We start from the raw sequence: 19,700 nt of genomic DNA, 5'->3' as shown, positions 1-19,700 counted from the left end.
GTTTATTAAAGTGAAATAACTGAAGTGTTTCCCATTTACCTCCCAACCACATCTGTCTTTACAATGTACTGTATGCGTTGGCGTATTTTATAAATGTCAACAGATGCTTGTGAAATAACATGACACTGTTGTATCTATGGTGGTCGGTATGGTTATGAGTTCTGTCTGTTTTACAGTTTGATGAAATGCAGCTGGTCGCAAATGTTAAAACTGACAATAACATTTGAACAGTCGCAACAGAAATGGCAAAAACTGATTCAGTCACAAGGAGCAAATTTGACTGTAAAGAGTAACTACAAACAGTCTAAAAAATCTGATTATGCCTTGCCAGCCATTGTTCATTGTTTCTTGTGTAGAGTTATTTGTTTTATAATCTCAAAATTTTGCTCCCATCTCCCATTGATTCAGTGTGATTTTGATTTGTATTTCTTTTATTTAGGAGGATTAAGGACTACTCTGTAGAAGCTTATGGGGATCCTATTAAACAATAAAGAATAAAGCTAGAAGTGACAATACGCTTTTTTCATGTCCAGCAGTGATGTACCACGGCACTATAGCAATAAGATACATGCAGCTACTTGTGGTCACGCTCAAGAGACACGTACCATCATCACGAACAGGCCAGTGCAGCTGTGTTTTTCTCTATTTAAAATCTAATGGAGAGTTATTCTTAATCACACTATGCTTGTGTGTGTGGTAACCTGTCTGTGTTTTACTCATTGGTCTTCAACATAAATATACACTGTTCAATCAAACGGAAGCGTAGCGATTCAAAAATACTGTACCATGTCATTGCGTCCAAAGAAGGTGTAGACGGCGTACAGGTAGTAGTCGAAGAGCTGTGACACACAGTGGATGACGTCGAAGGCGATGGGCTTCAGAATGTTCATCATCTGCATGTACTTCCCTGTGTGGAGATGAGAAAAATATACAGCCACCAAGAAGCTGAGGTCATGTAGATATATGTGGTCATGTAGAATAAGGCACTATGAAGTGTTTTATAATGAGTAATAAAGAGCAAATATGCTACTAATATGCATGATAATAAGCAACAGTTAATGGTTAATATGTAAACTCCAATATAAAGTGTTAGCAACTACATTGATATAATAATAATAATAATCATAATATAATGTAAGGCAGGCAGAAGTTATTGTTCTTTCTTCCAAGTTTGATAGATGAGGGAAACTGGTCGTGTCAAAAGTATTTCTGCGACAGAGATAGGGAGTTTGAGGAAAGGGGATTCTTTGCCCCCATTTTAATCACATCACATCTGTTCTTAAGTACATCTGGTAGGAGATTAAAAGAGTTAAACTACAGTTACTTAATCACGGTGGAACCACATGCTTTAGGGAGGAACTTTCGCAGGAACACATTGCATTTGCATACACTTGAGGGCAAGGATTTAATTTAGCAGCAAGGTAATAAAAGCAATGAGGAGAGAGGTACAGGGCTGTAATAAGGTTATCATTGACTCAGAACTGATGAATGGAGGCAAGAAAAGGAGAAATAAACTCAATCTAGCTGGCTTTGCCACTGAGACAGCACTATTTCTCTCACACTCTCATTTTTCACGCCCCTTCGCTTGAATTCTGCACCATGAACTTGGGGAGCAATCTAATTCCATCAAAGACCTGCAGAGAGTGAATTAGAAGTGATTGCTTCGAATAAAACTTTGGCTTTTCACACAGTTTTGCCACATGGCTATAAATCAATATTACCAATGGTGTGAAAAAAGAACAAGGATTCTTCTTTATCCTGTACGAGCACGAAAGTTTTAAAGTATGACTAGAAAATGCTTGGAACAGGTTTTTTTTTTTTAGTGTTTGAAATCTTAAGAATAGTAGCAGATCTGTATTAGCCTGACTTATGAGACCAATCCATGCAGCATAAGATTTATTCAGCCATACAACCCACACAGGAGAGATAACTGCCTCGTCTAATTCCTTTTCACACATGAAAATCACATCATAAGGGCCACATTGCCAAAGGGCACGCCATGCCAAGGAAGGGCCACGACATTTTCATAGACTCGTAAAAGAGATGTGTAAGCACCTCTCGGGAAGCAAAAGGTCAGAGCAAAAGGCGAAAGGCTAACCATTATAAGTGTGGCTCAGTCACACAGGTAGCAGTGGACACCTGAGTGTGCCGATCGTGACTACCTGCTTGCGTCACATGTGAATAAATTGAATTCTCAGCAGGCTAGAGAGCACCCCCACTGAGGCTGCCTCTCAAGGAGAGCTAAGTGGTGGAGGTGTGTATGTGTGCGAGTGCAGGACTCACCAACAAGCCGGATGACGTTGAGGGTGGTGTTGGTGAGGATTGGAGCGTTGGTCTTATTTAAGTTGTAGTCAGACTTTTTCTTGCTTCTGATGGTCTCGCGGGACACGCTGGAGAGAGAAAGTGGGCCAGAGTCATGAGAAATGAAGAGACTCAGTAATATATGTTAACATCACTAATCCTCAGCAACGATCGGCCAGGTTCAAAACCTTAGTGCGGGTCAGAGGCTTGTAATTGATCAATCAGAACCCATTACACAATGCAGGAGACAAAGAAGGACCCAGGTGGTGATGTCTCTGAACTGGTGATCCTGGAGCGCCAGACAGCCTGACTCTGATCGTCGAGCCATATTAGCCAGCAATCATTACATGGGCCTTCTAATTTCTGGATGTGACCATGAGACCCATTCAATAATTATCCATGAGTGATACCTGCTTATAAGAATGGGAAATTAGCATTTAAGTGACTATAGGCTAATGTCAGGTTAATACAAATGGCGAGCAGGAAGGTGAATGCGGTGAGAGTAAGAACAAAAACATCAAGTACGTCAGACCGGTGAAATGACGAGGCTCGACACTGAACAAAAAGATTACAATACCAGTAGTAAGACACTGGATGACAGGAAGTGATTAATTTAACAATGCCTCTGTAATGAGGAGCTACTGAATAAGTAATATTACTGTATGTGTTGTTTTGAGGGCAAATCTTCAGATATGCACTAATACAAGCACACGCACAATCCTAGGTTCTTCATAATTCAGTACAGCACACACACACTGTCGCTTTACTGAAAAAAAACAAGAAACTGAACAAGGAGGGTTATAAAATTCAAAAATCCACCATGCTGCATCAAAAGCATTCATGTTTATGGTTATTTGTAATGCACAACATATCTATTTGAGAGCAGGGTGTTAATAATTACAGCCACTTGACTTAATTGAAAAAGGCAGCGGCACAATGAAATGGAAGGTTCCAGAGGCCTTCTTTTATTTGCTCTATGAATGATTCTTATGTCGCACTAGTGTGTAAAATGTGTAAACTGCATATTTCTTTGACAAATGTGTGTTTTTCATATTTATTTATTTTTCTTTAGTTTATTTGGTTTATTTATTCATTTATTTATTTTACTTTCTCCCTTTTATTGATTTACTCTGTATCTGTTTATTAATCTGCCAAGCTCAGGCCTGTAACAAAAGATAGCAAAAACGATGAAAATGGTAATTATTAAAAAAAAACTAAAAACAAAATTACAGCTATAATATGTTAATTGTTACCATTAATTATACTATGAACTACTAAAAAAAAAATACAACACTTTCCCCAACTGTATTCAAATTTCTGTTTCAATTGAAAATTAATCCTTTTACACAAGGTGCAGAGGAGCATCGCCTTTATTAAACTGCAACTAACCTTCATTAGTCACCCATTACGTAGGCGGAGGTGGGAAGAAAGAGAATTTTTCATTGGTAGATAAAAAGCTTTGTACAAGCTTTCTGCCTGCTTTGCAAGGTGAGGCAGAGGTGAGCTACAATTATTAATGCAGATAATATTATTTTGTGTCTGTGATTTACATGAGCTACGTCTTTTCTGTGTCTTTTTATGTTATGTTTTATAAAAGAGTGAAGGTACAGTAACGAGGGACACTTGGACAAACTACGTAGCTGTGTGTCTTCTGCTTTTCGTAAAACAATTTGACCTGCTACTGACCTCTTGAGGGGGACATCGCCCGTCTGCTCATCAACGAAGTCCTGCTTTAGCTCCTCTGGGACATCACTGTCGCTGTCGTAATCTTGATACACACTCTTCTCCAGCTCATCTGACTCGTACTTGAGAAACGGGCGCGAGAAAGATCAGATGAATGTCACAGGAGAGATACAGCACGGATGAATTGAGTAAAAGGGATAAAACAAAGTCAAAGTCTCTCCAGTTCTGGAAGAAAAGTGTGGAAAATTGATGCTGTGGGGAAATCGTGTCACTGTTGTTCATCAGATAACACCCTTAAATGAAAGGTCCATGAAGGTTTTAAAAATAACAGGAAATACAAACCGGAAAAACCAAATTGTGTTGAATAGCTGCGATTAAATCATTTTATTAACATTTTATTGAAAAGGAAGTGTCACATCTCAATCTTTTAGCACCAGTTGGCGCATTAACCATGAAACGACTTTCTTCAGGAGGAAAAACAGAGTTTGGTTAAACCTCCCCCGGAAGACAATATTTTCTTTGTCCTTAACTTCAAGCTCAACATAGCAGCCATATAGAGAGGATTACAAGCTTAGGAGCGACCCAGGCTAGGGCTCCTGCATGCCTTATAGGTTAGATATGTTAGATGCAATATTGCGTTTCATGTTGAGCCTGAAAGGAAAACATACAGATAGAAAAAAAGCGAGGGCAGTGTGTTGCACCACCTTTATTATTTATTTATTACTAAGAGTAATACTGTTTCAAAAAACAGGCCTTGCAGGAAAAACTAACGGATTGGGGACTTTTCATAGTCAGAGGAGGAGCACATGTGTTTAACAGCCACAGTATAAGACAATATTGTGTGGATCACTTTATCCAGGCTATAGCTATCTTGATGAACCCTACAGAAGCTTTAAAAGGATACATTGGTTTTCTTCTCTCTCTTTTATTTGTGGTGTGACAACATGTCGGAGCTGAGGAGTGCCATATGAGACTTACAAGCATTTATACAGAAGTTGTTATTTCATTTCGGCCCTCGACTCAAGACTATGAAGCCAGAGTAGTTGGTGCAACAGTTTCCGGTCAACGAGGCGATACATTTGTGTGTGTGATGACAAAGACTCTAAATCTCCTCAAGGAACAAGAGGACCCTGACTTTAGACAATCGTAGCTGCCAACAGGGTCTTGCTAATGCACAGACTGGGATGTTTATAACTCTCCTCAAGACAGCAGCCACTGTTTGTGTGTTGTTTAGTATAATGGTTGCCCATTATCTTTTCAAATATAGATTTTGTCAGGCAAGCGAAAGTGCTTGTTTTCAGTTGTTGGACAAGATAGGAGGCTTACACTCTCTCCCAAAATCAAGCTCGTCTGGTCTCTTCTTGGTCTGAAGATGAAGTTGCACAAAGTATACTGATTAATGTGCAGTGAAACCGGCTCTCGGAGAGAGAGAATAGCGATTTCTCTTCTCTGTCAATTATGTATGGTGCTAAAGTGGCAGGCCGGGTAGTTTCACTGGACGGCAGTAAACGTTTCTTTTCAGGTCAACTGCTGCCTTTTTATATTTAACTCGTAACAGAGTAGAAAATGTGCTTCTAAGAAATAAAAAAATATTCCAATACTGGAGTGGATGGATGGATTATAAATCCTCCACAAAAAGAGCATACTAGGGAGTGATTCTTTGGTGAGAAAAATGACTTAGTGACATCGATGATTTGTTATTACATACAACTCTACTCTTAAGTTATAATTCATCCTGCTGCTTGATCTACCCAAAGGTTACATTTGCTATTTAACAGCTTTTATTGCACGTCAGACAATGTGTCAAACTGCTATAATAATCATGGCAGGTTCTGCACTGCTGGCCCTACACGTTGTTACGGCCCTGGTGGGGACAGCTTGAAGGCTCCTATAAACCACTTAATGACCCACAGTTATCATGTCTCAATTGATCAACTTGACTCTTTGGAAACTCGTTTGGTGACAATAGGCAACATGTAGCCTTGATAATTAGAAGTACTTGTGTATGATGACGTGATCTGTACACAGTCCACATTGTATTTAATGAACAATAATAAATCAACACAAATCCCACTGTGCTTGAGCTTTAATATGCTTTTGCAGCTGTTTGAGTGACTGGGCAACACACTACTCACACTAACACAAGTAATTACAAATTTTTAAGCAGGAATCAATTGGAAACATGGTTCTTTATCACTTACCCCGTTAGATGCCAGCACGTCCTCCGTTTCCTCCTCTCTGTGCTCGGCGGGCATCTCAAAGGGGTTTCCCTCCTGAAGGTACTGCTGGAACAGAGACAGCTCCTCCTGAGCCGGGCCGGTCGAGGACGCGGCCTGTCTGCTCGGCGAAACGGACGGAGAACGACACTGACCCATGAACTTAAACTCCTGGATTGGAGAGGATGGGAACAAAACGTTGCAAATTATTAATGGCTGCACTTGCAAATTAGCAATCCTGAATGGGCAGAAAACATTTTTTGCTTTGGGCTAAAAGGCAACAAACACAAGCAAACTGTCTGCTTGCAATGCCAATTGCTTGTTCTTGCATAGTTTTTCTGTTTGTTCCCTTTCAAGTCATTGACCTTCAACAATGGGCTGTCCTTGAGGTTGTTGACGTGTAGCTGTATCAAACCACCCTGTATATTTTATTATTCATTGGGAAATGCTCCAAGTTCATTAACTGAAAACACTTCAAATGGATCCTCCCCGCACTGGGATGTAGTTTTGAGAAGAGACTGACAGAGCAACAAGGTTGATAGGAGACAGACTCAGCAATCAAAATTTGGGCATGACTCCCAATTTAGAATATAACGACAACCAAATAATAAGAATTTCAAAGTGGTAAGAATTTTATTGCTCTGATATCAGCACATTTTAATCCATTTTCAGTTGTATTTTGTACATGGTAAATGTTATTTTCAAGAGAGGCCATTCTTTTTTAAAATTGATGAGTCCAATCTAATGACACATGTACTACATATCTATGTATGTCTCATAGTACTAGCAGCATGTTAAAATCCTATACAATGTCAGTGCCCAGAAGGAGTTAAAGGGTTAAAGTCCCAAAAAAGCAATGTCTCAGATATCTGAAAAAAGCATGCATTCAAAAAAGCAGGCTTTAATGTTTTTTTATTTTTACATCAGCCAGGCGATCATGCACAGCGCCTATTTACCATCGAGTAATGCAGACCTACAAACTTCTCATGGCGGTGGGTTTTATTATGAAGATTCTTTGGCATGTGTGTTTGCTGCAAAATGTTCTCAAGCATGAAGGGAAAAACAAGACGTGTGAGAAAATGAAAAATCAGACTTTGAATTAACTCCATTTATCTTTCTGACATCTCTTTCTTTCCATTTATCATTTCTGCTTCTACAGTAGGTGAACTGAGCATGAACATGTGGTGAGCACAATGATCTTTCCTTTGAGCTGTTATAGTACATACCCAAGGGATACCTACAATAATTTGGCTTGGATGTACTGTATATTATCTATTTTAGGTTGTGATGTTCAGGGTTGTATTTTTAACTGCTGCTCATCCGTGTGTGAAATAAAATCCTCTAACATACACACCACATGGGAAAAGAGCTGTTTTATCGTCTTCAGTGTTATATAACTTTCTATGAACTTCCCTCGTCCTATGTTGATACGCAGGTTTGCACACACACACCCACATACACACAGAAATCATTGATCAGGATTCCCTGCGCTTCATATCCTTATGCAAATTTCACAGTGGCGGGGGTGGGTGATGAGTGACAGTGTAGAATAAATGAATGCTAGGGTCGCTTCACTCTCTCGCCTCAGTGATATGATTCTTACTCACATGAAGCTGGGCGATGTTAAAGTTAGACTTAACCGGGCACAGCTCCCATGTCTCGTTTTCCAGAAACATCCTCAGCTCTTCCAGTCGGGCCCTGAGAGGTTGAGAAGGGATGAAAGGGAATGGGGATGACGGAGAAGAGGAAAGAGTTAGAACCCAGAACATTAGTCCATTCCTGACCTGGTGCCATTTCATATATTCGGCATCTCCTGTGTTCTGAGAGCCCTGATTAAATGTGCTGTAAAGGTCACTGATGCGCAGTGAAAAGGAAGAAGTGTCTATGTGTGGTGTGAGTGTGAGATGTATCACAGCTCAAGACAGCCAACCTGGTCATATATTGGGCCTTTTTCTGTGTGAAATGTCTGGGGGTGTGTTGACGTCAAACACAGTGGTACTTTGTCTGACTTGTCTTAAAGGTGCTTGAAAAATGAGAAGTGACAGAATGTGAAACAACATTGAGAGACGGCGCAGTGTTGTGGTGCAGAAATAAAGAAGGGATATCAAATGACTGACTTCAACGTTGTACATTAGGCTCAGTGAACTTTATTCAAGCAGTCCACTTTGCTTCAGTTCTCGGGAGTTATGTTGCTCCAATGTGATGCATCGGCAATTAAAGGGACATTAAAACTTTGAAAACATTTCAATCACTCAGAGAAAATGAGCACTGATGGCACAGCTCTTAGATATTTATCATATCTGAACCCTGACAATGTCATTATGTCCTTTGCACCCGCAGGCCAACAATACACCCACTGCGATGACTGAGTGTGTAACTGCTGGCAGATGACAGACAAAGTTCACTGATGGGTAATCTCTTTGGGTGTGACACCCGGGTGGAAAATGAATCAAACGTAATGTAAAGATGATGCACACTGGAAGCCTCCTGGCCAACAGTGTGGATGAGTATGTGTGAGCCTTCATTATGTTATCTGGTGTCAACCCCCTCCTCTCCTCTCTTCCTGTCACCTCTTACCCTCTCTTTCAGTTCTGATAACTATCTCACACAGAGATCACCTTTAATCTAAATATGTATCCCATCACGCCTCTCTGCCCGCCTCCTTTGCCATTTTGTGTCACAGGAATAAAGCTTGTCAGGACAGTGATATTTAAGAATCTTATCAAAGATTTTTGACAGGCAGTCACAATGGTGATCAAGGCAAATCACCTCAGATGATGTGTCTGTGTGGGAGCATATGAATACATATTCATGTGCTTGGCAGGTGGTTATGTAATCAAGAAGTCATGTGCTCCCAGTTCAGTGAGTGTTGCAGTATAATTATACGTCTACTCAAAGAGGGTTATGCTGTGATCAGGGTACAATCAAGGCAGCCGGTGGATGTGACTGTGTGACAACCTGCTGTCCAAGAATCAGCTTCATCTACCATATGTCAGATCCATGTACTTGACATGTCAACCCTATCAGCCTAGTGAAGGAACAGCGATAACATTTAATTGTCACATGACCAAGGTAATGACCCAGAAGCAATAGAAACATGCTACCTGTGATAGTTTTTAAAGTAGTTGACACTCTGCCGTTTGATGGACTCCTGCAGGACCTCTGACTTGCTGCCACAGAACTCCTCACCCACCTGCATTAACCTGGAAGAATGAGCGAACACATCATGACAGAGACACATTGAATCGCAGTAACTCTTATCAGCCAATTATGCAAGCTTACAAAGAATGTGTCTTGGCATTTGCTGCACAAGCACAACATGGAAAAATACAAATAGAAACAGCATCATAAATAGCAAAATTTAACTACAAAAACATCAAAATTACATAAAAATTTGTGGTCAATATAATCAAAGTGTGATGTTTAATTGAGTTTAGTTTGAGCGTGCATGTGCTGTAAACGAAATCAATAAAGACTGTCTTTTTGGACAGGAGAATGAGTGTATGTGTCTGTTGTAAGTGTGTTTGCATAATTTGAGTCAGCGAGTAAATGACTGAGTGAGAGTGTACTGTGAGACACAAGAGGGGCATAAAAAGAGAGCCTGCATGTGAATGTAGATCAACCTGAAAATGAGAGCAAAGAAAAGACAAGAAGGAAAGAGAAAGAGCAAAGATAATGAAGACCAATTAACGGAGAAGAGGATGAGCTGGCTGCCCGGGTCCTGCGGCGTACCTGCTGATGACATCCAGCACCACTATGAAATCGTCGTATTTGAAGTTAGACATGTCTGTGCCCAGGATGTAGGCCTTCACTTTCAACTGGACATCCTGAGGAGAGAATGGTGAGGTAGAGGGGGATTTAGGAGGAGAAACTGTGATTGAGCAACTGTAAGTTGAACACGAAACTAAAAAAAAAAAAAAAAAAAACTGGCAGAGGAAGGCAGAAGAGACATGCTCAGACTAGGGCAGTGTGTGATAAGATGACACTGTGCTCAGTTTTGACTGTTTTTTAAGTTTGAGCGTATGTTTAAACAGCAGGACAGTTACTTGTCCCTGGCTCAGACAGTGCAGAGACAGACAGAGAGAATTCTTTCTGACCTGCCAGATCCGCGTCAGTCCGTGCTCTAGCTTCTTTTTCACGTAGCTGCGGTCCACCACCGACTCATCAGACTCAGCGGCTGCTGCTTCATCTAGGGAGACAGAAGGATTAAAATCCAACAAGAAGAGTGGAGCCCAACAGATATATCGGTCTGCTGATATGCCCTTTCCCAGATATATCCCTATATATCAGTATCAGTGTATATTATGTCCAGTATTATACACTATTTTTTTACAGATTATAATCTTGGAATTGAGTGTTTTTCAAAAATTGTCTGACAAAACAATTTTGTCACAAAAAATAATATGTAAAAAATGTCAAATACAATGATTTCACAGTATTTAAATATTAATATATACTGTATAAAGGATATCAGCCAATACATCGATATCAGAATTTTTACAATTCCTTAATATTAGTATCAGCCCCAAACATCCAGTATCGGTCAGGCACTAAACAAGACTGATAAAATTCTATTTCGCCGTATCCATTTTATTCCTCTATTGTTTGACAGTGGCCATTTCAGCATGAACGGAATGATTTAATCTACCCATTTCAATGGATATACGCACAATGACGCATGAGCCGACTGGATCCGAATATGTACCAAAGTCAAAAAAGACCATTCTTATGTTTGATGAGGAGGCAAATGAAAAATATCCCTTTGATAATGGTAAAATATGATTCCTCAGGTGTACTTTAATACGAACAGGGGAATGTGGTGTAGTTGATCTGCAGATTTAAAACGTTTGAATATTGTCAGAGACCAGCATTGTTGATTGGACCATGTAGACAGGCTGAGTTTAGCTGGAGTCTCTATGAGACTTTCTGCACAGAAGTGGGTGTCAGCCAGCGTCTGATGGGAGAAAGACTCTTTCAAGTGAGGAAAGACTGACAGCAACCTGGAACACAACAGGACAATACTGGAAGCCACTTAAATAAGGTATTATGGTCCTGTTAACGGTCAGGCAGCCAGAAAATGAAACCAACATCTCCAAGTGAACGCGGTTCCTCCTCTAACATCAACTCACTCTCCTCTCTTAGTTTTGTTTTTTTTCTTGTCAGCGGACAGATAGAATACCTGACAGTACAGACGCTGCAGAGGCTGTAATGTCATAGCAGCTGCTACTTTCCCAAGATACTTTCCCTTGGCTGAAAATTGCTTCAATCAGTCCCAGGCTGCTCGCTCTGTTTGAAGTGAATCTCTAGGAAAGCCGGCAGCAGTGAGCCTGCAAGTAAACTAGCAGGTGGCTTTCAATCCCATAATAAATTCCTTCAATGTATTGGGAAGAAAGATATGGGGACTCAGCTTGGTCATGTATTACGTCACTGGTTAATCTTGGTTTGTCTTCTGTTATTTGGCATAATATACCAAGAAAACCCCTTTTTTTAAAATATGTAAGTGCCACAATTTTTACATCAACAGCAACACTATGTAACTTTCTGCAGAAAGATTTGAGTTTCTTTCCTTCTATCCATCCATCATCTATAACCACGTATTCTTGGAGGGTCGCAGGGGCCTGAGTCAATCCAAGCTAACATTAGGCGAGTGGCAGGCTACACCAGTCTTGTGCCCAGGTCATCAAGCAATCAAATTCAAATACCGAACTGGGTCTTTGACATAGGTCCTGAACCATTAACCCAAAGCACTGGTATTCAGATCCGGGAATTAGACTCAATAATTAGCTATCTTTCTCCAGAATTACTTTAAAAGTTACATAGTGTTGCTTTAAATATATGCTCCATATACTTTTTCCTTGTTTATTTTCCTACAGGATATCAATAACGTCTTAGATGTAAAAATTAAATTACTTGTTCCATGAAAAAAATACTGACTCTTGTATAACGTGATGTTAATTTTGTTGTTTGTGTTCAGGAAATGAAATTATTTTCAATTTCTCCACTCTACAACAAGGCAAGCTGCCAGGGTCAGCTGCAGGGCAACTGTCCTCTGAGGGATTTAGTGTCTCATGGAGTGTTAAAAGGATGGATGCTTGCAGATATGACCTTAATCCTGGCCCTCTCTTTAGGAAGAAAGGCCTTTCTACCAAATGCAGCACCCTGATAACTACCTAAAACTTTACTGAACCACATTCACTGCAGTTCCTTGCATAATACCCCAAATTCCAAGTCAAAGTTAGGGCTAAATATTAAAAACAAAGGATTTAAATTGATTATTTTTGACAGATATTGTGAAATGAGTCACAGATATTGCGAAAAGTGAGTCATTTTCACTGAATAAAATGAAAAATGATGGCAATGTTACTTTTCCTGCAGTCTATATCAAACAAGCATGTTCCCTTACGTCTGGAGAATGTGAGTTGTAGGCTAGGGCATCTCTGCAGCACCACAATTCCTCATTTATATTGATATGCTGGGACACATTTGACCTTTATCAAAGCACTGCAGCTGCTGCTGCGATTTGGTTATGCGCTTGACCATATTGCAATTTCGATAATATTTTTGATAAACTGCCGTGATCAAAATACATAATCATGCGTTTGTAAGCAGGAGGAAAAACAGATAACTCTGGTCAAGTCTGTATAGACAGAAGTCAGAGTAACAAAATGCTTAAATTCTGCTGCAGCATCTGTTATTCGAGTTCCTCTTCACTTCTGGTGAAAAGGCATTCTCTTCAAGTATTGGACAAGAATGTATATTTACAGGCAAACAAAACAATTTGTCGAATTCATCTCCATGTGCGCAAATCACGGACAGGAGCACAGATTATTGATGAGAAAGACATTCAAGAGGCAAAAATTTCCAGCCTTCAGTCTTTAGCACGAAACATAAATGTGTCACTGACAGAATACGTGTGGATCTCGTTGTGTTTGAGATCACACACACTGCCCGTCATTAACCATTAAACCAGATGATGGTTAGACACATTAGTCAGAGAAAACAAGAGAGACGGGCATGAATCACGGGTAGTGTTTTTCTTACTCTGAAGCAGCGGAATGGTTGAAAGACCAAAAGTCTTAAACACACAAACACATAATTTAACTCAGCTTGTCCCAGACATCCCCAAGCTGTAGTCAAAACAGAGTCAGTGTACACATATCCTGCTGGGCGAGACGTTTGTCTTATGACCGTTAGCCATTTTGTCTGTTTTTAAAGCAAGTAAACTATTCAAATATGCCACATTTTTCAGAAAAAAGGAATGATATTCAATCACAAGACTGCATATCAAATATTTAAATTCTTGGAACCGACAATCGATGGCAATAGGGGTGTTCTCATAGTCGCACACCGCAGAGCAAAAAGCACACCCATTAAAAAAGTACAAACATAAATTGTGTTACACCCACACACTGTGTACTGCATATCTAATTACATAAATATAATGAGAGAGAGCAAGGGAAAGAGCAGGACCAGTTAATGAAAGTTTCCAAAACCAAGATGCTGTGAGTGAGGAGTTAGTGAGCCCAGAGAAAACCAAAAAAATAACAGAAAATGAACAAAAATGCTGTATAGAGACCTGAAATAAAGAATTTTAAAAAATAAATAAATAAAAGAAAAATCCACACCCCAAGACTTAAGAAGTGCTGTGTTCATGTTCAGTGGGGATCAGTGAACCAGCATCAATCAAAGCTCCTCTGAAACCTTTGAGTCTGCGCAGGGATTACTTTATAGTGATACAGGCAAAAAAAGGACAAAAAGAGAGGCTGCAAAAAGCAGCGGGGTGTTCAGGTGTGACACAAATATACGGAAGGGTAACCCCGGGAGCACACAAGGAGGTGTTTGAACCGATATTTCTGGAGGAACTACAACCCTGATTCCCAAAAAGTTGGGACGCTGCGTAAAACATTAATAAAAACAGAACCAACCCAAGCACATGTAGCATTATCCTTTATACAATCATGTGTTTCACATAGAGGCAAATCTCATCCCATCATTGCTTGCTAATGACTGAGCCATTCGAGGTTGCCCCTTTCATAACCCAATCACGATACTATCACCTGTTGCCAATGAACCTGTATACCTGTGGAATGTTCCAAACAGGTGTTTTTTGAGCAATTCACAACTTCACAGTCTTTTGTTGCCTCTTTCCCAACATGTTTCAAAAATGTTTCTGGAATCAAATTCAGAATAAGCATAAAGGTATTTACAAAAAGTTGATGAGGTAAAACATTAGATAAATTGTCTTTGTACTTTTTCCAGTTGAGTGTGTGTCAAAAAGGATTAGCAAATTATCACATTCTGTCTTTTCTATGTTTTAAACAGCGTCCCAACTTTTTAGGAATCAGGGTTGCACATGACGTTCTTGACATACAGTATGACACATCTTTCACGCCATGCTCACAACACAGGCTCCTATGACTGTTTACATGTAACAGTGCAGTTACATCGACTGTATTCGTTACAGGTGATAGATGGAACAGACAGAAGTGTTGGAGCCAATATCCATGGGTTGCTACCTTCATGTATTATCAAATATATCTGTGTTCAAGTGCATTCTCAAAGGGCTCCTAAACCCATTTAAGTGGATCCAACAATGTTAAAAGATGGCAATAATAACTTTGGTGAGTAGGGAGTACAGCTGAGTACTGTGCTCCACAGGGAAGGCCATATCCACTGTCTTCACACACCTTGAGAATAAAAACAACTACAGCCACATCAGCATGCTGTTTGTTGACTTCAGCTCAACATTCAATACAATCTCATCCATTAAGTGAGAGATCTGCACAGAGCCTGAAGGATGCTGAGAGGCAACACCCATACCACCAGACTGCAGAGCAGCCTCTTTCCTCAGCCTGTGAGACATCTAAATGCATCCTCTGCACTCCATTGTAGAAAATAGTGTGTTTTCCCTTTTTTTCTCTGTCATGTTGCATAGAGGGACTGCAGCTCAGTTTCATTTTACCACCCTGGTGTCGCAAAATGACAACAAAACGAACATTTACTTTTACCTTCATATGTGAAAAAAGTTGTCTAACACCTATTTATGCTCCAAAGGGAGCTGCACGAAATCTGATAAATTGCCTCAATTGATATCACTTGAGTCACAGTTTGAAGACTAAAGACTACAAGTTTGAAAAATCTAGGGCTTACCTGAGTTTACCAGAACTCTGCAGTCCGCTCTTCATCTCAGCTTGAGGCTAGCGTTACTAATAGCATAAAACACTGCACTTGCATTGTGGGCAATTTAGGTGCCAAGAATGTATGGAAGAAAACAAAGACTATGTCTGGTTCTGTTACACTGATTTTGATCGTTTCATTTTTAAATGTCCATTCGATGTCCAGCAATGTTAAGCGAGTGTGGTAATAAATTGCTGGAACACTTTTAGCCGTGGTTCATCAATCATCATTTAAACATTTACCTCACTTGTAGCTGATCACCTCTGTGGAAAAAGTCCTCTGCAGCATAGCGCATCTTACTAAGTTTATCTTATCTGTTGTTCTTTTTTTAATACACTCTGCATGTCGGCCAGCACTTTACCCACAGGGTTTGTGCTAATCATACTGCGAGACAGACAATTAGAAGCAGAGAGGATCTGCTCAGCCTTACCACGGATCCTAACAGATGGCTCAATACACCAAACAAGAGAAAAATTCTCAAGAGGAATTCATGTCAAGTTTTATTTGCTGCAACAGCTCGGAACAATGGGTTTCCCTTCCACATCATTAATGGGTAACCCCATGCTTCAGATGGTCCACCGTAATTATTGTCCCTCTTAACAATAAGTCTAGCCGAGCATGAGTTCAAACAATGTATCCTATTGACGTGAAAAGAAAACTGCTGACCGGGTTATTAAATCATCTGTTTCAAGTCAACTTGCTTAAGATGTTTTCTACATTTGATGCAATTTTCTCACTGAATTTGCATAATTTATTTTAAAACCATATTAATCATATATGTTGAATATGAGATTACGTTCAAAGACTAGTGTCAAACAGTTTGACGCCAACTTCAACAATACAGATTCATATATTAAGTTGAGATGGTCAAATGTGTCTTATCCCCAGGGAGGGGGACAGCTTCTCCTGTCCAAGAATGGATAGTGGTCGTTTAGAGCACCAGACCGGTAAGATTATATGGCGGACAAGGAGATACCACTTTCATAACAGTGGATTGAATTTAAATTCTGGCCAGCACGAATATCTCTGAACCAAGCCTTGTCAAGGACGTTTATCTTCTCCTCCTACCAACTGATTGTAATCATCACACTCAGAAATGGATGTGACCCTGAATGATGCACCTCAGGCTTTTCCTTGGTGTTTCGATTTGAAATATACGGTGTTCTCATTCATCTCAGATTCCTCTCTTCACTGGGCTCGTCCTCATGAGGCATTTTAAATCCTAGCTCTTCCCATATTTGCAATTTACCTCCACAGCCACTTATGTCATATTATAGTCATTAGTAGCCATGAGCAATAATTACATGGTGGAAGGGTTTAATCAAACATGTGCGGGAATTTCACTTGAAGTTTTAAACTGGTGTATTTCAAAAACTGTCCTTGAAACCCTTGCAACACTGGTTGTAATCTGAATCATTAATTGGGACGGAACTGGTGCATATAATTGCATCATTCGCTAAAAGACAAAAGAACAGAGGGTTTGAGAAACATTGTGACATGGTGACTTGACATATCTTTGTTCCATTTAATGAGCACGAGGGTAGCGAGAGTTAGGGGGTGGGTGAACGAGTGAGCGAATAAATTTAGCAAAGACCAAGTCAAACGGAGCTTTAGAAGCCTGGGAGCCCTGACAAAGGTGAGACAGTAATGATTGTGACCGCTGAATGGCTATGTAAACAGAAAGTCAAAGAAAACTAATCAAAAACTAATTGAATAGTTTTTAATACTACAGCATTAAAGCTGCTGTAAGCATTTTCTTCGTTTGCGCTAACTTCCTGTGGATTTTGCAGTTAGTATTCCCCTCCCTCCTCTCTACCTCACAACACTTGCACGACTATTTTCTTTTTTCGAGGCAGCTCTTTGCCTCTTTCTTTCCTTATGCATTTTTCATCACCTGGCCTGTTTTGTAGTATAAGCTGTCACCGGGAGTGCTGGAATTTGTAACTTTGCCTATTCTGCTATTGTTGTGTAGGTACCAGAACAAGAGGATCCTGCTCTCTTAGCGATCCTCGAGCAGACAGGTCTCTTTATGGAGTTCTCTGTCCTGATTGGATAAAGTGAGCACGGACACCACAGTTTTTTTTTCACCATTTGTCCTCTTTAGCACCAGATTTTGAAATGTTGCCATTAATTCCCTCATACTCTGCAGCTGTTGTCAGTGCAGTTTGTGTAACTGCCAACTCCCACTGTTGAACCGGTGAGGGTGTAGACAGCCTCCCCAGGTTAAATACTTAGAAATCCTCGATAATGGTTATTAAAAAAGTGGTACTACAGAGAGGGAGGAAAACAAAAATGATAGGGAAAGTCACCCCCTGCCATCCGTAGGTGGTAACCAGTGTTGACCTTTGGTGGCATTGTATGCAACTGCCGTCTCAGTGACTCACAGGACAAACACGCACAGAAGCCTTACTTCCCTGCTGGTTTTAAATTATGACTAATAAAAGAGCAGCATGTGCATGACTTTGAATAAATCTGTAAAGGTTTCGCACAGAAAAGCCAAAACACAGCTTGCAGTTTCAGGATGTTATAATACAATCTACACAGAAGCAAATAGTGGACAGTTTAAAGGATGAATGACAGATTTTGGGGGGTTTTAACACTGTTGGAAATATTTGGGCTCATGTGAGTATACAACTCAACAAAACAAAGTATGTAACACAGGTTTAGTCATTTTCAGACATTTTAATGCAGATATGTTATATATAATGTCTTTAACCTGTTCTTATTCCTAAAATGTATGTAAAATGAATGAAAGGTTATAAGCTGAATTTTTTTCAAGCAGTCAAAAGCTCTGCAAGTGCTTCTGGTATTAATCTATAGGAGATTTAATTTTCTCAGCTAACATTTTCAATGCAAAAAAAAGCCTGCAGATGACCTGTAACTGCCCCCATTAGCTGCAAAACTTAATGGGTCCACATCATATAGTCTTACATGGTCCAAGTTAGATAACAATATCACTGACGATGGACACTTCACACTTATTTTTCTGAGCATATATCCAGGCACCTGGCAGATGACATTTCATGACCTCAAAATACCAGTTTGAGAGTAACAGGAGTCAAAACTCATTAAAGCTCTTTATTTCCTTGTATACACTAACTTTGCACATATAAAATTGTTAAAATAATAAGGGTTTATATATTACCATATTTGAAATCTCATTGCTCCATGATGCATCAATCACCATCGATAAATTCAGTTTTTTTCATTCACATGCTAACCTTAATGTGCTGAAGGGCTTGCAAATAAATCAAATTACTGTATACACGTGATCTGTATGCAGACTGAAAATAATGAGAACAAAATTGGATAAGATTGGCGCTACCTCATATAAACACACTGGAAGGGAGTATGCATGTATAAAAAGTATGATTAAATGGGTCAATCAAAAAGAAAAAATTGCAATATGTACTGGGAGAGGGGTTATTTCACATCTTGCTCTGCAGGTTACTTTATATGCTATGTTACCGCTGAACATCAATGAGGTGTGAAGGCCAATTCTCACCGCTGAAAACGGATTCTTTTCTTTATCATAGCAGAGCAGGCAGCCTCCATACAGCTCAATATTAGCCTCTGTGGTTCATGTCCGTGTTCTGTATGAGCATGTTACAGATACACAAACTGGCCGTGGTTATTTACCCCTGTGCCTGACAGCCGACAGTGATGATCAAACAGGGCAGGGTGTGTGCTACAGTACAATAGCAAATCTATTTTGTCAGATGGGTATATAACCCTGGCCCATATTACTTCCTGAAGCAACCCATCCTTTCATCGAGTGGCGAGATTAATTACTGAAATGATACGCTGACCAGCTCAATATATCAAGCGGTTACAACCTTAAATTCAATGCGATGCTCTCTTTCCGCAGTCTGAATGAGGGGGAAGGTGAGATCGTGTGTGTTACAGAAAAATAGGCCATCTTCATTGGGTGTCACCAGGCCTCTGTTGTGAGATGGGGGTCACAGCATGACACTGTTCGACAAATGAGACTAAGCCTGTGCAGTAAATCACTACTCTGATGGACCCCCACCACCCACACACACATTAGGATTAAGACAGAAAGGTGAGCGCCAGGACAAAGCCAGGGTCAGGGACACCTTTACACAGAGGACAGAGGTGACAGCCAATCAAATAGTGGGATGATAGATGGGCATAATGAAAGGGAAAGTGGTGTGTGTCCTTTCCCCTGCGAGGAGGATGGCATCTAATGAAGGATCCTGAGGACTAAGCATGTCACCAACCATTCAGGACACCCGTGTGTCCTCATCCATTCCCCTAATGAATTCTCTACAGTGTGGGAAATGGAAATGAGCTATCTTTCGA

The 19,700-nt window shown here is 40.1% G+C and overlaps 1 protein-coding gene across 2 annotated transcripts in view; it reads right to left on the bottom strand.

The window, feature by feature from the left end:
• The window catches only part of vps50 (VPS50 subunit of EARP/GARPII complex), a 101,424-nt gene that overhangs the window by 34,281 nt on the left and 47,443 nt on the right, over positions 1-19,700 (bottom strand). For both annotated transcript variants that reach the window (XM_084379808.1, XM_084379809.1), the window contains exons 14-21: positions 10,298-10,389; positions 9,933-10,027; positions 9,305-9,403; positions 7,808-7,898; positions 6,186-6,371; positions 3,988-4,106; positions 2,284-2,390; positions 786-907 (exon numbers count right to left, since the gene is read on the bottom strand). In XM_084379808.1, the coding sequence (XP_084235934.1) occupies positions 786-907; positions 2,284-2,390; positions 3,988-4,106; positions 6,186-6,371; positions 7,808-7,898; positions 9,305-9,403; positions 9,933-10,027; positions 10,298-10,389 (911 nt within the window). The remainder of the gene's footprint in view (positions 1-785; positions 908-2,283; positions 2,391-3,987; positions 4,107-6,185; positions 6,372-7,807; positions 7,899-9,304; positions 9,404-9,932; positions 10,028-10,297; positions 10,390-19,700) is intronic.

This window comes from Pagrus pagrus (assembly GCF_965226575.1).
Source record: "Pagrus pagrus genome assembly, chromosome: 17".
In the NCBI taxonomy this organism is placed as follows: Eukaryota; Metazoa; Chordata; class Actinopteri; order Spariformes; family Sparidae; genus Pagrus; species Pagrus pagrus.
Note: the sequence above shows the minus strand (reverse complement) of the source record. Positions and strands in the feature narration are given on the sequence as shown.